The 24,868-nt window shown below is 37.7% G+C and overlaps 1 protein-coding gene across 14 annotated transcripts in view; it reads right to left on the bottom strand.

Moving 5' to 3' along the window:
- The window catches only part of dab1a (DAB adaptor protein 1a), a 454,080-nt gene that overhangs the window by 12,960 nt on the left and 416,252 nt on the right, over positions 1–24,868 (bottom strand). For 4 of the 14 annotated variants that reach the window (XM_089118509.1, XM_039691914.2, XM_039691911.2 and 1 more), the window contains 7 exons: positions 23,558–23,596; positions 22,014–22,076; positions 17,959–18,012; positions 12,128–12,190; positions 10,406–10,468; positions 10,138–10,234; positions 5,051–5,659 (listed from right to left, as the gene is read on the bottom strand). In XM_089118509.1, coding sequence (XP_088974635.1) covers positions 5,051–5,659; positions 10,138–10,234; positions 10,406–10,468; positions 12,128–12,190; positions 17,959–18,012; positions 22,014–22,076; positions 23,558–23,596 — 988 coding nt within the window. The remainder of the gene's footprint in view (positions 1–5,050; positions 5,660–10,137; positions 10,235–10,405; positions 10,469–12,127; positions 12,191–17,958; positions 18,013–22,013; positions 22,077–23,557; positions 23,597–24,868) is intronic. The other 10 variants (XM_089118515.1, XM_089118513.1, XM_089118517.1 and 7 more) reach the window with 7 other exon arrangements.

Raw genomic sequence — 24,868 nt, 5'->3', positions numbered from 1 at the left:
TGTCACAATTGAACAGCTAAAACATATCAAAAATTATTTTCAACTATCCCTTTAATTCTCATTTTAAGTTTACTATGGGACTTTTTCTACTTGGTCTCAAGAGAAAAAAACATGACCGTTGATGACTATGTATCCAACTTATTTTTCAACACGTACTGTAAGATATGTCCTGTGAATTCATTAGCTAAAATAACTGGAAGCGGCTAACGCTGGAAGTCTTACTCATTCAAATTAAATAACCTAACCCAGTCTTATGTTAAAAATAAAACAGATATGCTTTTCCAAAAGCTAAAATGCATTAGTGCAGCTAAAATTGTTGCAGTTTTCATTTGAAATGTCTACATGGTGGCACTAAAAGCACTATGACTTTTACTCTCATTGAAAGTCTGTATCTTCCACTAAACCATCAAAAAGCTTTTGAAGACTTGGAACACAGCTTTAATTTTATGTGAAACACCGTACTAAAAAATATTTTTGTAGTTCTTTTTTAGCTCTAGCATGTTGCTAGCAATGAGCCCGGCTCAACGGGAACCCACAAACTCACAGAATTTATATTCAAAGTGCTTCAAGTGTTTTAAACACATCAGAAAATGCTATGATCTCATCGGAGGTTGCGTTTTGGATTTGACAAAATCAAACAGGCACCTCGTTGTTAAGAGACGCATGACGCATGTTCTAAAATCAGCTCAAAATATCAAAGAAGTTTGTTCTCGTCTGACAGGGTGGAATGAAGCCAAAAGCCTGAAGCTTAAAAAAAATGAAGTCTATGTCTACCATTACGCACACTACGCAATTTTAGAGACTTTTGGCTCATGTAACCGCATTTCCCCAAAAATCATCCCGACAAGCATAAAATATAAACACTTATAAGGCCCTATCTTGCACCCGGTTAGCTAGTGACTTCGTACACTACTGAATGTATAATTCCTATTTTGCACCCGCGCTGTAACGATCACCAGAGGGCACTCCACATCAGACTGATCACTTCACAAAACTACATTACCCATCATACACCTCCATGGACAGATTACACCATACACCTGCACTTCATTTACATGCACATAAAAGCCACTTCCACACACTACTTCTCTGCGAAGTATTGCATTGCCCCGGTTTTCTATCGTCCTGATCTCTATTCTCGTCTGCCTGTTTCCTGTATTACTTACCTCTGCCTGGATACCGACTCCCGTCTGCTCGCCGCCTGCCTCGACCATTGCCTACTGACTATCCCTAGATTTCCTCTGATACTGCTGTTTGCCTGTGATATTGATCTTTGCCTGTTCGTCTCTGCTTCCTAATAAACACGTTCCATTTGGATCCATAACACGTGATTCATAACACGCGCAAAGCGGGCTTTTCCCTACACAGACGCACGTTGGTAAACCAGGGAATGAACTTGCGCTCCCTGGGCGGGTCGGTGCAAAAAAAAAAGGCGTGTTTCAGCGCAAACAATCCCAAGTGCTGTTTTGCAGTTCCAGAAAACAATTCCGCCACTGCATTGTTCATAGCGCGTTGTTCGCGCATGGCCATTATGTAGCGAGTGCACAAAGCGCATACACTTTGATTCTCTCATCAACACAGATGCAGCAGTTTTTATTTTTGCAAATTATATATTGTAACAAGGAAAAATATTAACACATGAGGGAAATCATTGTGGTGTCCACGAAGATGTAATAAATGTAGGCCTAAATCTAGCTTACACATTTACCAACATTTTCAGGCTATAATTGTAGTAATGACGGATCAGATTTGTTTGCCCTGTAGTGGCAAGACACATGTGTATATAAGGACATCTGACAAATTAGTTTGTCCGTCAAGAACCAGGAAAAAAAAAAAAAACTCCTATCCCCATACAACGTCACTTCTGTCTTTCACGGCCCTAACAAGAACGTCGATCTCTTCGGGTGTGAACGCTCCTTGCGCGCGCCGGGTAAATTCGCCATAATAATAACAATTCGCCAAGCAACATGCGCACATCTCTTAAAGGGTATGTTGGATGACGCTCTGATTGGTTTATTTCATGTTACGATCAAACCACACCTATGAATAATGAAGCTATTTCAGACCAACCCCTTTTAAACTTGCGTCGAGCGCAAGAGTCATTCATCCCGCTGGTAAAAAAGCAGCAGCGCCCAAGACCCGGCCACAAAGTTACTTGCGTTTCAGATCATTAAAATGGGGCTCTTATTAGGCTTATCATAGTGAATCAGGGTAAGACAAAAACAAACTTTGGAAGAAGGAATGCTGATGTTTTGTATAAAATGTTGAACAAAAAAAAGTTACATAGTGTACCTTTATCTTAAAATATCCCTTTTTTCACCATTCAGTGGATATTTCGTCTCGAAACTGGAACAATTTGTACCTATGGGAATGCATTTTGTGTTTTGCACGCACTAGTCATGATTAGTTTGACTAAACGCATGCATTTAAGCCAAAAACTTGTTAGAAAGGGTCTTATGTGGATCAAAATCCCTTATTGACACCTAATAAATGAGTATGTCTCTCACAGACGGCCTGCCGGTGCGCAAACGTGGGACGGTGTGGCATTCCATCCCAGCAATAATTAGCACTACAGGAGCGAGATGATCCAAACAGGCCCAGCACACAGCACAAGGCTCCCTAGAGATCAGTGATAATTACACTGTTCGCCAGAAGCACAGCTGGGCCTGTGACTGACTCTCTCTTTCCCTATGCCGTCGTTCCCCACCGCAGTACTAATTGTCATTTTCACGCTGACTAAAGACAATGCCTTCTGGGCAACAGCATCAAAGCCCACCTTTCAACCTCTGAGTGAAAAAGGATGTGTTGATGAAAGACGGGATGAGGTGCGAGTTTAAAGTTCTGTAGTAGGAAACGGATAAAGCCTTTCTAGCCATGTCAGCACTCTTAAGGGCTTGCGATGAGAGAGGCGAGAGTGAGAGAAAGGCGTGTGGTGAGATACCAAGTTCTTCTATGTGAGATTTGTTTTCTTTGTTGGTGTATTCAGGGTTTATGGTGCTAAAGAATGATGTGATTCTATTGGTCCTGAAACAACATCCCTGATATAAAACCATATCCCTATACTGATCCCTAAACCTAACCCAACTGTGACCAACCTCTTAAATCAAGAGTGAAATATTATAAATAAAGTATAAATAATAGATAAAGTATAAAAAAAATAAGTATAAATAAATTCACATAATTCTAAAACATTGGAAGGTCTAATATGTTTGCATATGTGACATCATTTTGCGTCACTTGACCTAGAAACACATTTTGTGAAGCAAAAAGGAAAATTGCAGGTAAATATTATGTTTTCAAACCAGTGCCAAACTATAATAATTTAAATGTTGAAAAAAAGCGGAAGCTAGCTAACCCTCCTTAAATGAATACTATATTGTAATAAATAATTAAGACATCAGTGAAAGGTCGATTGACGTCCCGTGGCTGTGGAGGCATTCCTGTGCTCAACCAATAGAGCAAGATGTTAACAATGTCAAGGTCTTGGGTTTAAGTAATGCATGAACTAACAAAATGTAATTTAATGTCGTGTTACACATTTTTTCATAAAAGGATCTATAGCGCATATACAGTATAATATCAAAATATTATATTAATACAACAATTCTTTCTGGTTTTCCAATCTGATTGGTGCCGAGACGTGCGATATTCCCACAATATCAGCACTGGATGTTTGTATCATTCTGCTTACTGCGGCTGTCTACGGCCGAGCAAATCCACCATATTAAAAAAAAACAAAACAAAAAACAAACAAAAAAACTGTTGTTGTGTCACAAAATGTAGATATAAGAGTTTTTGGAATGTAGTTACTTAGACCTCAAATATGTGACTATATATAAACATAGCACATGATTTAAAATTTGTTTTAAAGGCTTTGAGGCTTTTTAAAGGCGCTTTGCCAGGCTATATGTGGCCGTTTAACACTCATGTACCCGCAAAAAAAAAAAAAAAAAAAAAAAAAAACAGCTTAATCTCCGCCAATCCTTTGGGAATTTGCCGCTGGCTCTTACTGTATTTAAATAATGGTTAAACATGAGATATACTTCATTTGGGGTATATCAAATGGGCAATCTTTGGTCTAATTTATTACTTGTTCCAGAGCAAACTGATTTGGATTAAGGGGAAAATTAATTTTTTTAACTTAATATTTTGGCTACATTTGCATATGCAGTGTGATATTGCTCATATATATATATATATATATATATATATGATTCAAATATATGTATGATTCATATATGTATACGTATGAATATATCTAAGAGTAATATAAATCTATAGATTTTAAAATCAAGTCACGCCCTATATTTATGCTACTTTGAGAAGCTGTCACTCGGATATACATCACATTTAGGAAGAAAAGACTTTTGTTTCATTCCAACTTCAAATAATAAAAAAATATTTCACCTCGAAACTGGAGAAATGTATACTTAGGTGAATTAATTTAGAAATTTGCCTGAATTAGTCATGATAAATGTGACAAAACTTATGCATGTAAACTTAAAAGTGTGGATCAAAATCCCTTAGTCAATAGATTTCTTAAAATACTAAATTGATCCTTTAAGTTGAGGTTGCAACTTTCCAAAAATGTAATGATAATTATGAATGAATAATTCATGATATTTGTATAAAAAAGGGTTATTATGCTAATGTGTAAAACTCACATGAATTCAAGATTTTTCACTTTTTACTTGACAGTTAAAACAGTTTAACAGAAACTTTTCTTGAAAATTCTATACAAATCCCGGACGAGCCCCCAATTATGTTATGTCTTCCTATTTAAGAAATCTAGGGATAATATGGTATGAGGGAGTAAAACTTTTTCTTAAATTGATCTAACTTCAACATTTATATGTTGTATACCATATTACCCATATACATCTTAAATAGGGAGAAGTAAAACATTTCCATATGAAATCGACATGAATGCAATATTGTATTTTATTTGACCATGTGTATTAAACTAGTTTTCCCCTCTATGATTGCATTTACATAACCAGTCCCAAATTTGAGTCAAAACTATGGCATATGTCTGAAGCGTCCTACTCACGTGAGTTGGTGGAGGGCGTGGTGGAGGTGACGGGCGTGAGGTTCATCTGCGAGATGTCGAAGTCGTCGCAGTCGTCCGTGTCTTGCGCCATCCCCACTCTGCTGAAATAGCTGGTGAAAGCGTCTGTGGTGCAGGACAGGCTAGGCTGCTCGCTCTTCCTGGCAGGCATGGTTGGTGGCTTTGCCATCTGGAAGTCCTTAAACATCTCCTTGCTCATCTTAGCCTGTCTCTGCAGTGTGCGCTCCCCGTGTTGCGGACTGGAGGCCGTGGAGCCCGAGGTTCCTGCCACGGCTCCGCCCATGGCCACCGCGGGCGTCTCGCAGGATGCGGGCACTGCCATGGAAGCCAGTGTCTGAAACATGGCAGCGGGAAGCGGCCCTACTGTCTGGGCAGGCATGAAAGCGGCAGGCGAAAAGTGAGCCCCTGCCATTGCGGCCCACTGTTGCTGGGTGGCAGGAAAAAGGTTGGCTTGACCCCAGATCAGAGGCTGAGCACCCGGTAAAACCTGCGCAACGGGCACCGTGGACTGGACGCCAAACGCTAATGGAGCCTGAGCGGCGAACTGTTGCTGCGCCCACGCGGGTGGCACGGCTCCCATCGTCACATAACCTAAAGGACGGAGACAATGAGACTTTCTGTTCACAAAGCTCTTCAAACTATCGAAAGAGAATTTACCGCCAAAATGCTTTGGAAAACACGTACACCTCATTACGATGTTGTGTTGTAACCTTTAGCATTCACTAAAGGACTTTCAGGCGGCAGCCATATTTCTCTTGATGACTTGGGAAAGATGACCTAGATTTTCATAATGAAAAAGGTCTTTATGGCTCAGATGAACTATTGTAATTACTTCTCACAATAGGTCCGGGCTTAATGAATAGCAACGCCCTTTAAACGAGGCCATTACAACAGTCTGACTCATATCACATTGAGGCTTATTTCATTACACATCTTGCTCTTTCTTTCCAATGAGTAACGCTGATTCAAATAATAAAACTCCCCATCGTATCTTATCTCTACGACATGACACACACAGAGCGTGTCTGGAATATTTCATATAGGCGAGGCGTGAGATCAACTGTAGTTGGGTTACTCACAAAATAGGAAGTTGTGGAAAGATGTGATGATCCTTCATCTTTGAAAAAATGACCCAGAATCAGCCACAGCTTCTCTACTTAGGTGTTGACATTAGCCATTTAAAAGAAGAATCTATAGAATCATCTGAAACCAAGTTTATTTGCATATAGCATGTAAATTTGTTTAGGCTTGGCGATTATAATGAATGAAATATAATTTTGAAAACAGCTTAGCTATTGACACACACACTAATAAATGTAACAGCATTTTTTTCTTGTAGTTAGCTAGTCCTCAATTCATGATGCTAACATAATGTCATTGAGCTGTGTGGGATGGGAACATTTGACACATGGAATTGCAGTAACGGTGTGTGGTTGTCTCGAGGACCAGTGAGTGGAATGCTTGGAGATGTTCTATATGTGAATTTAAGTAAATTGTGCATGTCCATCATTCAGTCAGGCAGCAATGGGCTGTCTCATCACAGCAACGCACCCCTACACTGGTCCATGATGGCCCTCGGCAGTCATTTTTGAGCAATGGATCCACCATTGGCAAATAGGATGGAATTATGGAGTGTCATTCAGGTACATGGGAAGCAAAACCTGAAGCACATCTCCAGTATCCTGCAGACATGTCGAGGAGTGCTATATCTTCTAGTAGAAAGATGGCGCTAAATGAATTGAATTAAGTTTTTTTTAAATAAAATTAATTAGATTATTTATAATTATATTACATTTTATTTTTCATGTAACTAACTGCTTCATAAAATCTTAAAGTCATGCTATATTATAAATATAGCAGTCCCTCCAGAAAAACGCGATTATGCGATCGCTGAATTCAATGCAAAATCAGCCAAAGTCCGCATATTATTGCGGGGGCCGCATTTTTTCAAATACCCCGCACTTTCGCCGCATAAATTGCAGATTTCCGTGCAAAATATGCGGGGTTTGCATAATTTCATAATCCTCGCATTTTCGTTGCAAAAAAGAGTCACATGTATCTTAGCAGAAAGTTGAAAAATGTTGCGTTTGCTTCACACAAGAGCAGCCGTTTCCCCCTGTTTCCATGGGAACGTTATGAAGTGACGCAATTACGCGACGGCAGACAGACTCACGGAGGCGATTGACATCTCACAAATCGAACTCGTATAACTGTCTGTCACACGTTCTACCGTCACTTCGTTACTTAATAAACAACATAAGATAGAAGTAGCATCAAACAGAAATTACCCGCACACATGGGGTGTTCGAGGCGCACATATAACACTGCAGAGAGTTCAACAAGGAGCGTGCAGCTCTTAAAGGGGCCACACCTTATTTACACTCGTTACAGTCTGAAATAAAACAAGATGAGAAATTAAATATTACCAGCACTTTCTATGATGTGGTATGCTTGCTTATCAAAGGAATTAATAAGAAATGACTCTTACATTAGCCTAGTGAGAACAGGATGTTGGGGGAATCACTGTTTTTTTCTCTTTTTCATCAAACCGCAATTTTTGCAAGTTCCCTCAATTTTTGCAAATTCCTGCAATTTCATCGCATAGAATTGCATAAATATCCCAATATTCCATTGCATTTTTAAAGAAAACGGGCCGCGTAATCAATACATTTTTTGCCCACAACAATCACAAAAAAACTCAGCGTTTTTCTGGAAGGACTAAATAGTATTATGGTAAATGTTATATATAAATCGCACATTTTTTCACAAATTTTTGGAAATTACCACCACAAAATCAGTCATTTTGATCGCAAAAATCACAAAAAAAAAAATCGTGAAATCCTGGAGGGACTGATATAGCATGTTCATAATACAGCATAGCTTTCCTAAATAAGATCATAATTAAGTAGCGTGTTCTCATTCAGATGATTTATGTTCCATTTGACATGCCATTTAACACACAAGTTTCATTGAAAATGACTTACAATACACTGCCAGCGGGACCAGACCCCCTGAAGTACTCTGGGGAAAACTCTCACTTGAAAAAATCCAGAATGATTCCACAAAGGTGAAAAATGTGCTCAAGTTATCATAACTGAACTGTGAGAATCCCAACAGGACAGGTGTGTCAGAGTCAAATCTGGTGTTTATGATTTTACAACACAGAGGGGAGTTTGACTGAGGGAAAAGAATTGAAGACAGATGGGACAGATGATACACTACTTGATTCCACACATATCAATGCTGTACTGTTTACTGTTTCAGAGGAAGTCAATCTGGCTGGAACAGATGTCCCAGGGAGAGCAAAGTCACTGCACAAGGGCTATTAGTTTTTAATAACTGGTTCAAATATCATGACGTGAGTGTTTCTGTAGAATTTTCCAAAAGTTCCAAACATGAAATTTCTGCCATTAATTACTCACCCTCATGTCATTCCAAACCCATACAGCCCATTCTCAACCCATTTTGATCATGCTTCAATATCTGACGCTTTAGGCACGCTTTAGCGTCAGTTAGATGATGCCCTAGGATCGTGTCTAACCCTTACCCTACCCCAGACCTAAACCTACCCGAGTCATCTAACTGACGTTTTACCTTTAGCGTCAGTTACGTAGATGACGCCCTAGGATCGCGTCATGTAACTGACGCTAAAGGGTGCCTAATGCGTCAGATTTTGAAGCATGGTCAAAATTGTCAGGTAGATGACGCCTTGGGATGAGAATGCGTTGACCCATAAGACCTTCGTTCAAGATCTTTTTGATGAAATCTGAGAATTTTGTGACCCCCTCCATAGAATTATTATTATCATCAATAAGTTTAAACCACTGTAGTCACATTTCAATTATGTCTTTACTACCTTTCTGGGCATTGAAAGTGGTATTAACTTTGCAGTCTATGGAGGGACAGAAAGCTGTCAGATTTCAATATAAATCCTCATTTGTGTCCCAAAGATGAACTAAAGTCTTATGGATTTTATTTTTTTTTCTTTAAGGTTTTATGTTGCATCTTATGTTCAAATAAATGTTTATAGAATTATTTTAATGTTACCATGATAGTGTTTTGTACGTGTGTGTTACCATGATGATGTTTTGTACTTGTGTGGATGACAGTGTTCAACTTCTATATTAATATTTGTGGAAAAGCTACTTGAGGGGAACTCTTCATAGAATTATCATATGGCTTTCTCTTTACCATAATGTTTCTAAGATGAAAAGTCACCTAAAAATGTCAGTAGTACTCTATAAAAGTTTGTAATTAGATTAATTAACATTATTAAAAATCTTGGTTCCGGCAAGTTCAGGTATATGGTAGTTCACCCCCCAAAAATGAAAGTGATATCATATTTATTTTCGTCATGTAGTTTTAAATCTGTATGACATTCTTTCTTCTGCAAAACATAACTTTAAAATAATACATTTAATGTTTTTAATTCATTTAATCAAAGTCAATGTGGCACGAAACAACATTCGACCCCATTAATTTTCAATGGATTGAGAAACTCACTGAGATTTTTCTAAGTATCTTTATTTGTTTTGCAAATAAGAAAGAAAGTCATACAAGTTTAAAACGACATGATGAGAGTGAACAAATATTTTAACCACTCCTTTAATAATCTGTATATTTTGTTTAATTAAATCAAAGAATGAAAGAGAGGGGTGAAAATGGTGATGAAAAAGGAAACATTCCCCCTTTATGGTGCAAAAATCCGTGACTAAGTGGACATCAGGGAAAAAAATACATAATAAAAATGTATGATATGACTCCCGAACAGATGTGCATGTTAAAAAGGCATCAAACACCCACAGATATAAACACACACACATAAACACACAGAGTAGCACTATAGCAGGTAGAGGTGACGCTGTGTCCTCTGCAAGGCATTTATCATGCAGATCAGTACAGCAGCCAGTAATGAGAGAATTCATATTCTACAGCAGAAGGACGGGACATCTTATTTAGCCGTAACTAGACAGACACATTACTTAATTCACATCCGCCCCATTCCATGTCTCCTTTATCTCTTTTCTTGGTATTGTTTTCTCCTGTACACACACAACATTTTCTCCTACCTGAGGGTACCGAGGCAGGGTTGAAGGGGGTGAACAGTTCGGATGGAGTCTGGTGGGCCAGCGTGCGGTCCAGAGTATTAGCCGGAGATGCTGGGGTCTGTGGAAGAGGAAAATCACAGCAGTCTAAACAGAAGCTTTCGAAAAAAAATAAAAAATACACTTGGTTCATAGCTCAACTACATCAAAATGGCATACTGTTTACATGCTACCTAATTAGTATGCAGTATACATTGTGTAGTATTCCTGCATTACATTTGAAGTCACTCACCGATGGGGACGTGATATCTGGAGGAGTGGACATGTCTCCGAAAAGCTCTAACTGGTTGATATTCTGCAGATGAAAGAGGAACATTTACCAGCATAAATTCAGATGTGTTTCACCTCAGCACGCATTGCCATGACAGTCTAGTCTTTGCCACAGAATATACAGAATTTGGGCATCTACCTTGGGCAAGCAGTGGTTTGAATACAAAAGGTGACTTATGAAAATGATAGTGAGTTGCCTTTAAAACATATAAAAGATGATGATGACTTCTTGTACCTACCGATCATGTACAGCACACATTATCCATCCATCCATCCAACCACCCATCCACCCACCCGCCCAAACAACCATCCACCCAACCAACCAACCATCCAACCAACCATCCATCCAACCAACCATCCATCCATCCATCCATCCATCCAACCAACCAAAACCATCCATTCATCCATCCATCCAAGCAACCATCCATCCATCCATCCATCCACCCAAGCAACCAACCAGCCAACCAACCAACCAAAACAACCAACCAACCAACAATCCATCCATCCATCCACCCACCCACTCAACCAACCAACCAACAATCCATCCATCCATCCACCCACCCACCCACCCACCCACCCAACCAACCAACCAACCAACCAACCAACCAACCTTCCAACCATCCATCCATACATCCATACATCCATCCATCCATCCATCCAACCATCCACCCACCCACCCACCCATCCATCCATCCATCCATCCAACCAACCAACCAACCAACCAATGTAAAATATAATATAATAAGAGCTAATTTAAAGGAAGATAATGAGTGAATATTTTGGTATATATCCTGTATTCGCGTTCACTGCTGAACAAGGGGATGCCAGTCCCACTAGGCTTTCGTAGGACTTTTTCGGGTTTTCGCTCCTCAAAATGTCTGAATTTCCTGCAGCCTTTATTAATTTATTAGTACTGTGTTGATAATAACTAAAATATTCGTGCTGTTTCACAGTGAAAACCCACCAACAATCATAACATACTGTATTCATCGAAACTCGCCTAAGAGTGTCGACGTCCTTGGGGTTGTTTGAGAATTTGTTGAGCTTTTTAAAGTGACTGGCGCATGACAGAAAAGCTTTTCTAAGCTTTCATTCAGCCATTTGCTTGAGGCCAGACCACAGGGATCTTTCCTAAAATGCAACACATTCTTTTCACATCTACAAAAGGGATTTTTTTTTTTTTTTGTATGAAAGAATAATTGCTCTCCTGTCTCTCATGTTATGCTGGCATTTACAGTGTCCACTCACCTGTCTCTAATAATGTTAAAACAATTAAAAAACAGCACACACAATAACTCTGACTGATTTATTCATGGGAACACAAAATCCGACCTATTAAACAGGGTCACACTACGGTCATCCAAAAGAGCTCTGTCATTTGACTATGAAAAGGAAAGGTCAGGTATGAGTAAGTAGACTACTTCCAGGAGACTAGTGGAGAAAGTAAAAAAGCAAGAGACTGGGGATTTAAAGGGCTATAAACTGTTCATAGCGGGAAGTGTGACATTTACTTTCCTCTACAGGGACTCTACTGAAGTCTACAGTGGACCATAGTGCACTACTTATTACTTTATAGCTAGATTACAGCTAGAGGAGCTTTTGAAATCAAAACAACAACTTGGAGGATCATGGGAAGGCTGAGGGCAGGTGTGGAGAAACTTCACCCAGTCATTGTCTACCTTACCTTGGTGACCAGCAACAGGTCAGTGTCTAGATCCAAGAGATCGATCGGTTGGTTATGTTTGTTCTGCAATGATAACATGGTGTTAGATGAAAGATGAAATGGGACACACAGAAAATGAGGTCTGTTTTGGGAAGGTGAAGTGGGATTAGATGAGATGGATGGTGCTTTACCTGTACAGGTGAGGTTACACGTTTACCTCACTATCCCACAATCAATTCGTGGCTTTTGCTTTTTTTTTCTACCAGATTATCTCTAAACAGGTTTGAGCCCGACAAATGCAAGAACCAACTGTATTTATCTTTGCTAACTCGCATCCCACCCCATAGTTCCAAACTTTAATTCGTGGAAGGAGGAATCAAACAAAAAAAATGATTTTTAACCAGCTGCCGGCAGGCTTTAATGGGAAAATAATGTGCTCAAATGGGCGTCTCTTGAGATAACATGGGAAGAGCAAAAGACCATGAACAACAGCTGCTCCCATCTTACATATTGTGCTGCTGAAAAAGCAACACAGGCGAGGAAAGGATCTTATTTAAAAGGAGAGGACGATGGGTAGACCATGAAATAGAAAAGAACACCAAGAACTACTTTCTTCGAACATTATTTACTTGGTTAGCCGGAGGTGTCATATTTTTTTCTTCACTTCAGCCCTCGCTCAGAGAAGACGTGACTGAAGGAATACAACTTATTTTGGTATCTTTACATTAGGTCCCATTTGTTAACATTAGTTAACTACTTTTACTTAACATGAAAACATGAACATTACTGTTAATGCCAACATTTGCAACATTCAACATAATTTCAACATTATTTTCAGTTTTTTTTTTTCATTTCAGTGCTTTAATATGTCTATTTAGTATTTATTAAGTATTGTGTTAGTTTGAGTTTTAGTTATTTTAGTACTTCTACTTAAACTAAACAGAAATGAGAAATGTTTCCTGGGTACTATAGCTGAAATAAAATAAGTTTAACTTTTTTTTACTATTATTATTATTTCATGTACCGAAAATATTTGTTTTTTTGCTTTTAGTACTAATGAGAACAAAGATTGATAAATGCTTTGACAAATGTGCTATTCATTGTTCGTTCATTTGCACTGCGTGATAGTATTCAGTATACAGTATTCTCTATCTTGCGTTCAGTTGTTTGTTTGGTCTCGTTGATGTAAAGTGGTTGTTTTCGTTTCTATGACCTGTGATCTGCTAAATCTTTGGATTGAAGACTGTTTTAGGCCTACTCCAGCCATGTACTTCATTCGATACAAATAACCGTGATATAATTTAGTGTTCATTTTAAAAAGCCACCTTAAAATAAAAACAAAACGACATTTGACAGACATTCACATTGATTTCTGCTACAAAAAAAAAAAAAAAACTTTTTCATTATGATGGAATCCGGGAAGCTATCCGGCTAACCAAGTAAGACCAAATTTAACACTGACAACAAGATAAACACACAAGATCTGGACATGTACATGTAAAACATGCAATAAAATGAAGAACTGACTACAGGTCAGTGGCTCAGGTTTCAGAAGCAGTTGACACATGAGATGGTTAAGTCTGAAAGTCTCTCTATGTTAGCGCTTAGCTTTAAGAATCGAAGTGTGGTCATATCAGTTTGAGAAAAGTAAGCAGGAATAAGCCACTGCTAGTGACATGTTATATTTGCTAATGCAGTTATGAGGGAATGGACAAACATGAAGGAAAGCAGAGGCAGTGTGATAGAGGGAAAGAGAGAAAGCATCATCAAGGTTTGGGTTGTGTAGCTTTCTTCACGCAATCAGTTCAGCTGTCTAACATTGAAAAGGGCTTCATTCATAAAACATAAGCAGAACTCTGAATGATGCAGCAATCTACATTTTGCACTCAGTTTTTCCCTGCATGTGTTTCACGAACGAGGCCGAATAAGGGGAAACATCTAAAATTTGATTTGTTCCTGCCATGTTTCCAGGGTGATGGTGTTCGTCTCAAGTTGTTTGGTTTTGAAGGTCATTGAGCTGGAACTGCCGTTCTACACTGCGGCCAGTAGCTGAATTAAATGGCTGTAATATTACCAGCCCAAAAGATGCCATCAAATCAATCTCTTTACACACCCTTGGGGATCACCATTGAGGATAATGGGAAAGATGACAGCTGGGCCCCACAGTGATGAACTGTGTCAGTCAAAGCGCGTCGCATGCTGCTGACACCTTATTACTGATGGATATCACGAGTGCTGATAACTACCTCCTTATCTGTTATTATAACAAGCTGCCTCTCCTGTGAAAGTATGACTCACATGATGTATTGTCATTCCATAACCGAAACAACAGTATTTACACTAAACAGTCTCCATGGCAACATTTAGAACGAGGCTGGGAGTGAATATAAGTATCACGTTTATTTTGCCACAATCCATCAGCCTACTTTTCTATCATCATCACTTCAAAAAGACTATCAATTAGCCGTCCCCTCGGAGAGAATAATTATCTTCACAGTGTCCTGTGTGCTTTTAGTGCTGCCCGTTTCATTATGGACGGAGATGTAGCCACAGGCATGAAACCAACCGAGAATCACAGCTAGGAAATTAAATAATATGTGGTGAGGTAAAAAGAAGAACGAGAAAAACACTAAAGACTTATCCAAAGAAATGATTCATTAAATACTGTTTATCAAAGTCAATTCTTTAGAAGGCAAAAATATAACGAGGAGAATTTACTAAGAATATGATATTGTTCTGTATTTGCGCACACTGACTGTTTTGTTTCACCGCATGATTTCATATTTTCTAAGGGAAATCTGAAAATTAATTAATGTGCAAACATGGTCCAAAAATATGTGCTAAATGCATTTTGAATGACGCTGTTGTCCATTGCAGTTGTGAAGGATGTGGCAGAATATCATGATCTGGCATACTGCGTTTTTTTTTTTTTTTTTACTTCTTTTGAACAATGTGTAATTAAACACAACGTGCTATTAAACGTGCAAAACAAAGCAAAACAAAAGAAAACAGAACAACGCACAAAAAACTAAACAAATCACAAAATACAACGGAAAAGTAAACAAAACGAAACAAAGCAAGGCGAAAAAAAAAAGAAAAAAAACAAGGCAATGCAAAAAAAACAAAACAAAACCATGCAAAACAAAACAAAACTAAACTAAGCAAGGCAAAACAAAACAAAGCAAGGCAAAACAAAATCAAAGCAAAACCAAACTAAACAAAACAAAAAAACAAAACAAAACAAAACAAAATAAACAAAACAACAAAGCAAGGCAAAACAAAACAAAAAAGTAAGCAAATGAAAAGGAAAAACAACTAACAGAAAACAACAGAAAACAAAGAAAAACTAAACAACGAAACAAAATCTTTTAGTCTTTAAAATTTGATAGTCATTTAATGAATCAGTCCTGTTATGAAAGCTAGAAAAAGTACACAAATGCCTATTAAAAAAAATGTTTACTGGAATTAACAATTAAAATAATGTATAATTATAATGTGCATTACACAATATCTACCTTAGTTTTATAGAAGTGTGCATGTGCCAAAAACAATGACAATGTTTTCATTGTATCGAAATGCTTATTGAATTTGCCCCAAAATGCTGCTTAAAACTAATAAAAATAAATAAAAAATAAAAATCAAAGAAGCGCAAACAAATACAAATAAATAAATAAATTCAGACCCACAAAGTACAGTATGTGCAGATGCACAACACAAAACAGATTTACAGCCTAGCGGTTCAAAAGCCAATTCCGTAGAGCCGAAAGAGTTATTTTATGAGTTGAAGCTGTGCAGATTTCGCTTCGGCAGAAATGAAAAGGCCGGGGAAGGCAGGATCAAGAGGCCACGCGACTTAGATTGAAACAGGAGAGAGGAAGGCGGCTGAAAATATGTGCGAGGGAAAGAGAGAAAAGAGTGAGTGGGTGTTTGAAAACATGATGGAAGAGGCGAGAGGAAAAGATGCCAGACAGTGGCACAGGGTGACATGAGGGCTGAGATGAGGGAAATTCAACTCAAACATTGTTTTCCAGGTCTGGAGTGACCCAAACAATTGAATATTGAGGACAGACTCAACCAACTCCAGGGTACGGGGGACTTTTGCAGGGGTTGTGTGTGTTGTGATGAGGTTTTAGGCATTTAGCTGAGCTAAGACTGAATGAACAGAGCAGCTATAACACAAGAGAGATACAGACAGCATGAAAAGATCAGCCATCTTTCTTTATAACAGAGTGTTAATGTTGAGGCCAAATGGCCTGACAAGAGATCATCCACCATTTAAAGAGAGAGAGCAAAATTCACTATAACTTCTTGACCAGTTGAATCTCATTCACAGTCCGATCACAGATGCAGGAGCACAACTCAAAAAAATGTTGAAGATTGTTTGCCATCTCTCATTTAAATGACTTTATCTGTCAACCCATTTAAGCTAGCATTTAAGCAAAGACTTAAAAAAAAAAAAATGTATTATTGTAAATCATGCATGATTCACGGACATTCATGATGTGGCATTGAAAGAATAGTTCACCCAAATTTAATGTCCTGTCATGTTATTTTTAACACTCCAAACATTATGTTCTTCCTCTCTGCTTTTGTCTTGTTTTCTAGTACAAATATCGAAAGATTCTTAAATAAAGATATATTTACTTGAGAAGCAAAATGACTTATGATCTAAAATTATTATCCAAATTGAGCGAGTTTTTGCGTAAAACAAGAAAAAGAATTGCAACTGTTAAAGAAATATTGTTGGTTCAACTAAAAAAAAAAGTATGTTTTAAGGTTGCCTTAACATTTTGAGTTCATTGAAATAAAAAAAAAAATGAGTTAATACAATGAAGGAGATTGGATAATAAACAGAAACTCAAAATATTATGTTGATTTGACAAAAGATAAAAAGTTGTGATAACATATTCATAAGAATAATTTTTACAGTGAATGGGGTCAGAAAAAAAAAAAAATCTTTTCGCTTTGAATTTTTTATATTTTGACCCCATGGCCAGAATTGTTTTTCTTGTGTACACTTAAGCTCATTTTGATCCTTTTATATTATATACATATTCATTTTTCTTCACAAATTATATCTTGATTTAAGAATATTTAGATATGTGTACTATAAAACAAGACAAACATACTAATGAAGAATTGTTGTTATTATTATTACTATTATTTTATTTTTTTTTTACAGTAAACTTCCCTGGAACACAAAAGAAGAAGCCCTCTGGAGACTGTTCTAGTTGCTCATTTCCATAAAAAAATATGAATATAGAAAAAAAAAATGAGTTTAACTGGAATTTATGCCTGATATTGTGCATGAATCATATGGGCCACATTTATGGCGCTTTTATTAAATCTTAAAAGACCGTCATAGCAAGAAAAAGAATGAGCACATTCTTCTTTCAAATCTCTGTATTCCATGGAAGAAATAAAAGTCATACATGATTCATGAGAATTTTCTTTTTGGGTGAACTTTCTTGTCAACTTGATTCACAAGGCTGGAATGCCCTCATGAACGCACCAGCTGTCCTTATCATGGGGTGAAGACAAGCGTACATCATGCAAAAACCGACCAATCACGTAATGCCCACCGCCCAAACAACTTGATTTTCACAAACAAACACAAAAACCACACATATACACAACCAGCCAAAAAAACGCACACAAACACCGGGGGTAAATTAAGAGTGCACAGCCTATGCGGTTTACTGTAAGCTGGGAAATGAGAGCTGCTGAACTCCTCACGGGACTCGAGACAGGGAGCAGAAACATGCTTGATGCTTGGTGGTTTACAAATTGAAAGGTTTGCCAGAGAGAGGCACAGGATAGTCACATAAACAAACACACACAGGTCCACTCACTGGATGTCGCTTTGGGACGTCATAAACTCCCTCCTTTTGTTGGCTGGTTGGGACCTGGTGTGGACAGGGAGCCCAGCCAAATGCACAGTTAACATGACAAGTTACCATTAGTTCAGATTTCAGCAAGAGATTTTACAAGGTCAATGCAGAATGCAAATTGTATGCTTCCTGGAGAACAAAACGAGCCATTGTCTTTGTATAAAGTGCTCTAATAGTAATATAAGTGCAAGATGCAGAAAATGGTGCATAGAAATTAAAATTGAGCTTGAACAATGATAATAAATATTTGTATTATTAATAAAAAAAAGTTATATTTGATTAATAATAAATGTTTTAGATAAAATAATATCAATTGTATAGGCTGCATGATAAATATTGTTCTTTTCTATTATTGATCAATAAGTTATGACAACATGTGTTTTTACATTGCCTCAACTCAAAAGTTTTATTTAAAGCAAAATAAGATAATGTACAAGTTATACAAGGTCAGTTTAGCATAGTTTAAGTTGAGGTTGAACAAAACATCCAAGTTGATTGTACTTAAAAATTTAAGGTAGTCTCTTTTTTTTCCAGTGTACCGTCATTTTCATGTTCAAATTAAACAGCTAAAGATGCAGATCCTTTCTTTGTCTGTTATTTTCACGTCTTCCCTCTCTCTTTAATTTGCCATTGTTCTTAATTTCCCTCTTGCCGAGAGACTGATTGCCGCTGTGTTTTTATTTGATCGTATACTTGAAGTGATCTTTCCATTTCTTTTATTCAAAGATCACACAGCGACAGCAATGATTAATCATTCTCGTTTGGAGAAAGGGCAGAGGAGAGACCTGCTGCTTTCCTCTCACAGCCAGAGTCGTTTCTCCATGCAGACTTTGGAAATCTCCCTACACTCAGAATCAGTCCCTCAGTTCAGTCATGCTATCCAAACTTTACCAGAGCCAAAACTACTTGGGACCCAAGGGGCCCGCTGGAGGTCAAGGTTACTTTTGATGCATAGTGTTAGCTTCGGTTAATCAACATATCTAACATACCTGTAAGAGATGCTGTTCTATAAGGTTAAGGGACGTTAGATAGCATTTTTTTTTACTATTTTTTTTCCCGCCGTATAACAATTAAGAGAAGGCAAAACTATTGTTTTAAATTAAGATTTTGGGCTATTTTTCTTCCATTTTTTTCAGACTAGTGGAAAGAAAACTTCCAAAATACACAAGCGATTATTTTACTTATTTTTTTTTTTCTATTTGTGTCAGGACATTTCAACTACAATACCATACGTCGTATACCATATCATAACATCTTAAAGGAGTATTTCACTTTTGAAAAAACTTTTGCTGATAATTTACTCACCCCCTATGTCATCCAAGATGTCCATGTCTTTCTTTCATTAGTCAAAAATAGAAATTAAGGTTTTTGATGAAAACATTCCAGGATTTTTCTCCATATAATGGACTTCAATTGGAACCAAAAGGTTCAAGGTCCAAGAGACATTTTCAGTGCAAACTGTTCAAAGGGCTTTAAACGGTTCCAGATAAAGGCATAATGGTCTTATCAAGCGAAATGATCGCTCGTTTAATAAATAAATAACACAGTTTAAGTTTTTTAAGCTCAAATGCTCACCCTGCTCTGTTCTGTGATGCATGTTTGTTACTCTCCTGTTCGAACTCGTTTATCAATATGAATCTTTTTCCGAGTCATTTGGTTCATTCAACGAACGAAATGAACGAACTGACTCGGAAAAAGATTTGCTAATTTTTATGAACGAGTTCGAACATGAGAGTCACGAACATGCATCACAGAACAGAGCAAGACGAGAATTTGAGCTTATAAAACTTAAACTTAGTTATTTATTTTTTAAATGAGCGATCGTTTCGCTTGATATTCATCGTCTGGAATCGTTTAAAGCCCTTTGAACAGTTGGCACTGAAACTGTCTTTTGGACCTTGAACCGTTTGGTTCCCACTGAAGTCCATTATGTGGAGAAAAATCCTGGAATGTTTTCATCAAAAACCTTCATTTCTTTTCGACTGAAGAAAGAAAGACATGGATGACATCTTGGATAACATGGGGGTGAGTAAATTATCAGCAAAAGTTTTTTTCAAAAGTGAACTACTCCTTTAATGTACTGTGATAAGTCAACTGGATAAAGTATGGTATTTATTAGTTAAATGTTTTACCATAATTCACCTGTAGTATTTTTCTTTAAGTTTGGGGAAATAATTTTTAGGAATATTGGACAAAAATTTATAAAGCGGTGGCATTGTTTTAAAGCTATACACATAGCTAAAATAAAATGTAGATAAACTATTGAAATATCCATAACTTTATCATTTTATTTTTAATTCCCTGATATCTCCATGGTGCTCCGCAATATAACCACGATCCGATTGATGCCATTTATACAGCTTCAGTCTTGACATTGGACGTCTAGAGAAGACAAATCTCTTATTCTGTTCATTTATGTTACCCTATTTCATCCAAAAGTGATTTTCACGCAGATTCAATTTGACTCGGCCAATCTGGCTTTTTGTTTGATATGAGATGAGATCAGGTGTTAGCTGATCCTGTTTTATTGATGTGACAGCAAGCAGATGTCTCTTTCATGCTCCTGAGTTTCCCATATCTGCCCTGATGTCAGCAACAAGTGAAGGAGTTTGTGAAGTGTCAGCTTAGCGCTCGAGAGCCGAGCAGATATTTGAATTTAGAGGGTGTAATTTGGTCCCCAATGGTGTCAAGCTTTCGCGGAGCTACTTAACTGAATGCGACATTAAGTCGGCTATGTAAAAAAGTTGTGGAGGAGACAGACTGGCAAAGTGTTGGGACGCTGATGTGTTTATTGTTTAGCTTGGCAGTGTCTCTTTTTGACGCAAGCCACAGGTGACAAAACAAAGCAGCACCTGAGGATACAACACCTGCTGTTGTCTTGGTCATGGCGCTCGGAGCACGAAACATTGCTGGGTGTAAATCTTTGAAAGGGCCGTCACGCTGAATTAGTGTGGCTTGGCGAAGCACGCTGTTCTAATTCGCAGGTGGGACTCTGTCAGATACACAGTGGAGCTGTCAGTAAAGCTGCACCATCAAAACCAAGGGTTCTTCTTAAGTGTTATTTAAGCTTGGAGGCTCCCTATTGGCTGTTTGATCATTAAAACGTGTGTTGGTCCATGAAAAACTGTTAATGACAGACCTAAGCTCGATGTATTATGTTTTTCCAATTGACGGATAGTATTGTGTTGTGGATGGCGACGGTCATTTCAACACACTGTAAAAATGACCGTTCGAAGTAAATAAAACAAAGATTATTGGAGTATTTTTTCCAAGAAAATACGATATGAGTCATTCTCTTACAATTTGTTTGACATTTATTTGTAGTTATTTGTGAAATTTATAAGAAATTTCTGTACGAAAAAGGTAAATCCACATTATATATATTTTTTTAATAATAATTTATAATATATATTTTATAATACAATAAAAACATTTTTTTTTTTTAGATATCTTTCAAGCAGGAGTGTAGGAAAAATCAGGGGTGACATTTAGCCTGGCTCATGAATATTAATTAGGTGACGTAACCAGTTTTTTAAACTATGAAAAATATGAGAAAGTACACTGTTATTTATTTATTTAAAGTGTAAAATATTTCTTTCAATGAATTTGAGAAGAACTTGTGAATTATGTTTTTGACTGTGTTTATCATATTTTACAGTGGAACATTATAAAAAATTGCAATATTGATTAATATTAAAATACTTGATGGATTACAAAATATTTATTTATTGTTAACATTTTTATTGATTTATTCCAATTAAAAATAGCAGATTTATCTTTCAGAGCTGGCAAACTTCCAATTCTCAGGAAAAAAAAAATACAGTACTGTTATCACATGTTCAAATCCCCCACAAATATTATATTGCATGGACATATGCTAATCTGAATGGTTTGTTTTGTACTATAATAATATAAGTATATTCTTACTCGCGTTGGACATGTGTTCAAACTAATATTGAAATCTGATTATGTAACTATCAGTTAAAAGGTACCATTATTAAGATTTGGTAGTGTACCTGATATATGCTCTCCTCTGATTGGTCACGGATGGGCTCGTGTCCCGCCTCAAATACAATGTACTACAACATCGGCAGCAGAAGAAGATAAAAAGGCAAAGGGACAGGGAAAAGGTGAGTGCGAAAAGAAAAGAGAAAAGGAAGAAGACTGATTGATCACACAGAATCAACAGCGGCCCCCAGGAGTAGCGCAGTGACCCCTCTAGCCTTGAGGGACACAGCGGACGGTTCATGTTTCGCTACAAACTATGATAGTTTCAAAGCAGAGAAAAATATTCACTCTCTACATTCGAGGCAACTTAAAATAACAATAAGAACAAAATAAGAACATTTCGGAAGGAAGCATTACAAGTTGTTCCTTCTGACCCACGCCTCATGCATATATTCAGTCTGATTTCGGCCTTTAAAATTTCAACATCCCATTTTTTTTTTCTGTGAATCCGTACCCCTCTGTTTCTGTACCTGCGAACAGGGCAATGTTATGAATTTTACAACGTTAAGGAGAAATAAATCAAAGTCTTAAACCCAATGCTGCATGTTTCTTTAACGATGCATGCTAATGTTAGCTTAGCAGGGGTAACAAAACTTTCCCAGAGTTGGTCTGCATTTAAGATGCTAACCACTAAGTTTTAGGGCTAATTTAGGAATGACAGACCCGTTTAAACCCATAGCTGTGATATATTCCTCCATAACGCAGGGATCACACAGAGATGAGAGCGATTTTTGGCAAGCGACATTCTAGCTAATTGCTAATTCCTGTCCATTCAAGACCACATTAATGCTAATGGCAGAATCGTCTCCATTTTCAGTGACATTAGATCTAACGGCTTAGCCGTTCTCATTTACAAACTACTGTCGCCATTGGCCATTTCATTCTGTTACACAGTTAGCCATTGGCTAATTCGCTTCTTCTCTAGCCATCTTAACAGCAAATTGATAGTGTTAATCAGGTCTTTGCTATACTGCAAGTAGTGACTGATGCTTCTAGGCCTAGAAGCAATGTTTCCCATTTCTCTTCTACTTTGTTAGTAACAGCCAATGGACGCTCTGTCTTGCTTTTTAAAGATACACTCCAATCATACACAATAGAATACATAGAAGGCTAGATCATTCGCATTGTGATGCACACCGGACAATACGGAAAGGCAATGTAATGCATGTAAACACACACACACACACACGCAGCCCAGATGAGATGTGTTAAAGCTGTCTGTTTTCAGTACAAAATAAAGGAGGCTCCCAGAATCGCTCTTGCATCAGAGTTTTATCAGTATATTCCCAATTCATGAAAAGGACAAGTTAACAACACTTTGAGGCGATGATTCACAGTTTACGTCTAAGAAATAATGATATAACAAGACTTATTAATTCAGGAGGAGTGAGGAAAGAGCAGAGAAAATGGAGTGGAATCATTTATTTCTGTAAATGAGATTAAACGCATATTACTGAGCAGGGAGCCCTGTTTAAAGTGACAGTGAGAGGCAAACTAAATTGACAGCGTACATTCAGGCAGACATGATTAGCGATTTATTTCAAAGCGTTACCTGATACACGGGATCCTCCACATCTTCCTCCAAAATGGTCTGCAGGAGTGATCACATAGAGGGAGTGATTGAAAGAAGGAGAGTATTGGAAACGGGAGAGGTGATTATGACGAGAAAAAGAAGCCAGTTTTTGGTCATTTATGTAAAAACAGAGCAAAAACACAATTTCAACATCAGCCAGTGAAAATAGGAACAGAATGTGGCCTGCACAGGACGAAAGGAGGGATTTTATGTCGATTGAAAAAGCTGTGTGAAGGAAATCACTCCGCAGATATGCACCTGGGATTCAATAGACAAAGAGAGAGAGGAAAGAGCTGCCAGACGACAGGTGCACACTGTGGGATTTTGCCACTGTTATGTCGTGTGAGATTATTAATTTAGGAATAGTAAAAAAGATTTGGTCAAAGTTTAGGGTCCAATTCTCACTATTAACTACTTGTTAGCATGCATATTACTAGAATATTGGCTGTATATTACTACTTACTGTTTTACACCCCTTAATCCTACCCAACACCTAAACTTAAAGGAGTTGTATGCAAGATTGTGGCCAAAACTGGTACTGCAATCACTTTCAAATTAGGGTATATCCCCGCCTTCCCCCATGACTCGAGGTTGCCAGATATGCTGCAGGTTCCAGCAAGAATGTAGGCTGCTACAAGAACCTTCCAATTGCAAGTGACGAGTCCAACACAGTGAGGTTGTTTTCTGTTAATGATTTATTTTGGACTTTGTAAAAAAGTATTTCGGATTTATATCGAGTTTTTTGGGGGTTTTGCAATGTTAGAATTTTTGCTCGGTTTTTAACAAAACGGAAACGTTCAAAAGCTGATTAGAACGAGTGATGTTCGACGGCGGCATCCATCTTTGTACTGTAGGCTACAAAATCTGCTTCAAAATCCCAGCGCTTTCGTCATCGTGTAAACCCGTTTCTGATTGGTACCGCGATTTCGCCGCATTGGAAATGGACTTGAATGAGTTCTTTGCCAGACTAGAGCAAATCTAAATTTGCTGGAAGTTGTCTGGGTTTTCCCAAGCTAATCTGCAGTTGTGGTAACTAGAGAAGAGCTGGCAACCCGAATGCCACAACACTACGGAGTCCGTGATTGGTAGATCGGTGGAGGGTGATGCATCAGAACAAAACACAACTTGACAACATCAACATCAGTCGAGGGTTGCGACTTCACTTTTTAAATGACAATATCCTGGCCGTCAGTGATATAAGTATTTGAAATGAACATGATTTCTTAATGTATAGTGACATATCAGGGAAAATTTATGATTAATTGAAATAAATTTCTTGCATACAGCTCC

This window comes from Pimephales promelas, chromosome 13, assembly GCF_988280905.1.
Source record: "Pimephales promelas chromosome 13, fPimPro1.hap1.1, whole genome shotgun sequence".
Classification (NCBI taxonomy): domain Eukaryota; kingdom Metazoa; phylum Chordata; class Actinopteri; order Cypriniformes; family Leuciscidae; genus Pimephales; species Pimephales promelas.
This window is presented reverse-complemented; position numbering and strand designations above follow the sequence as displayed.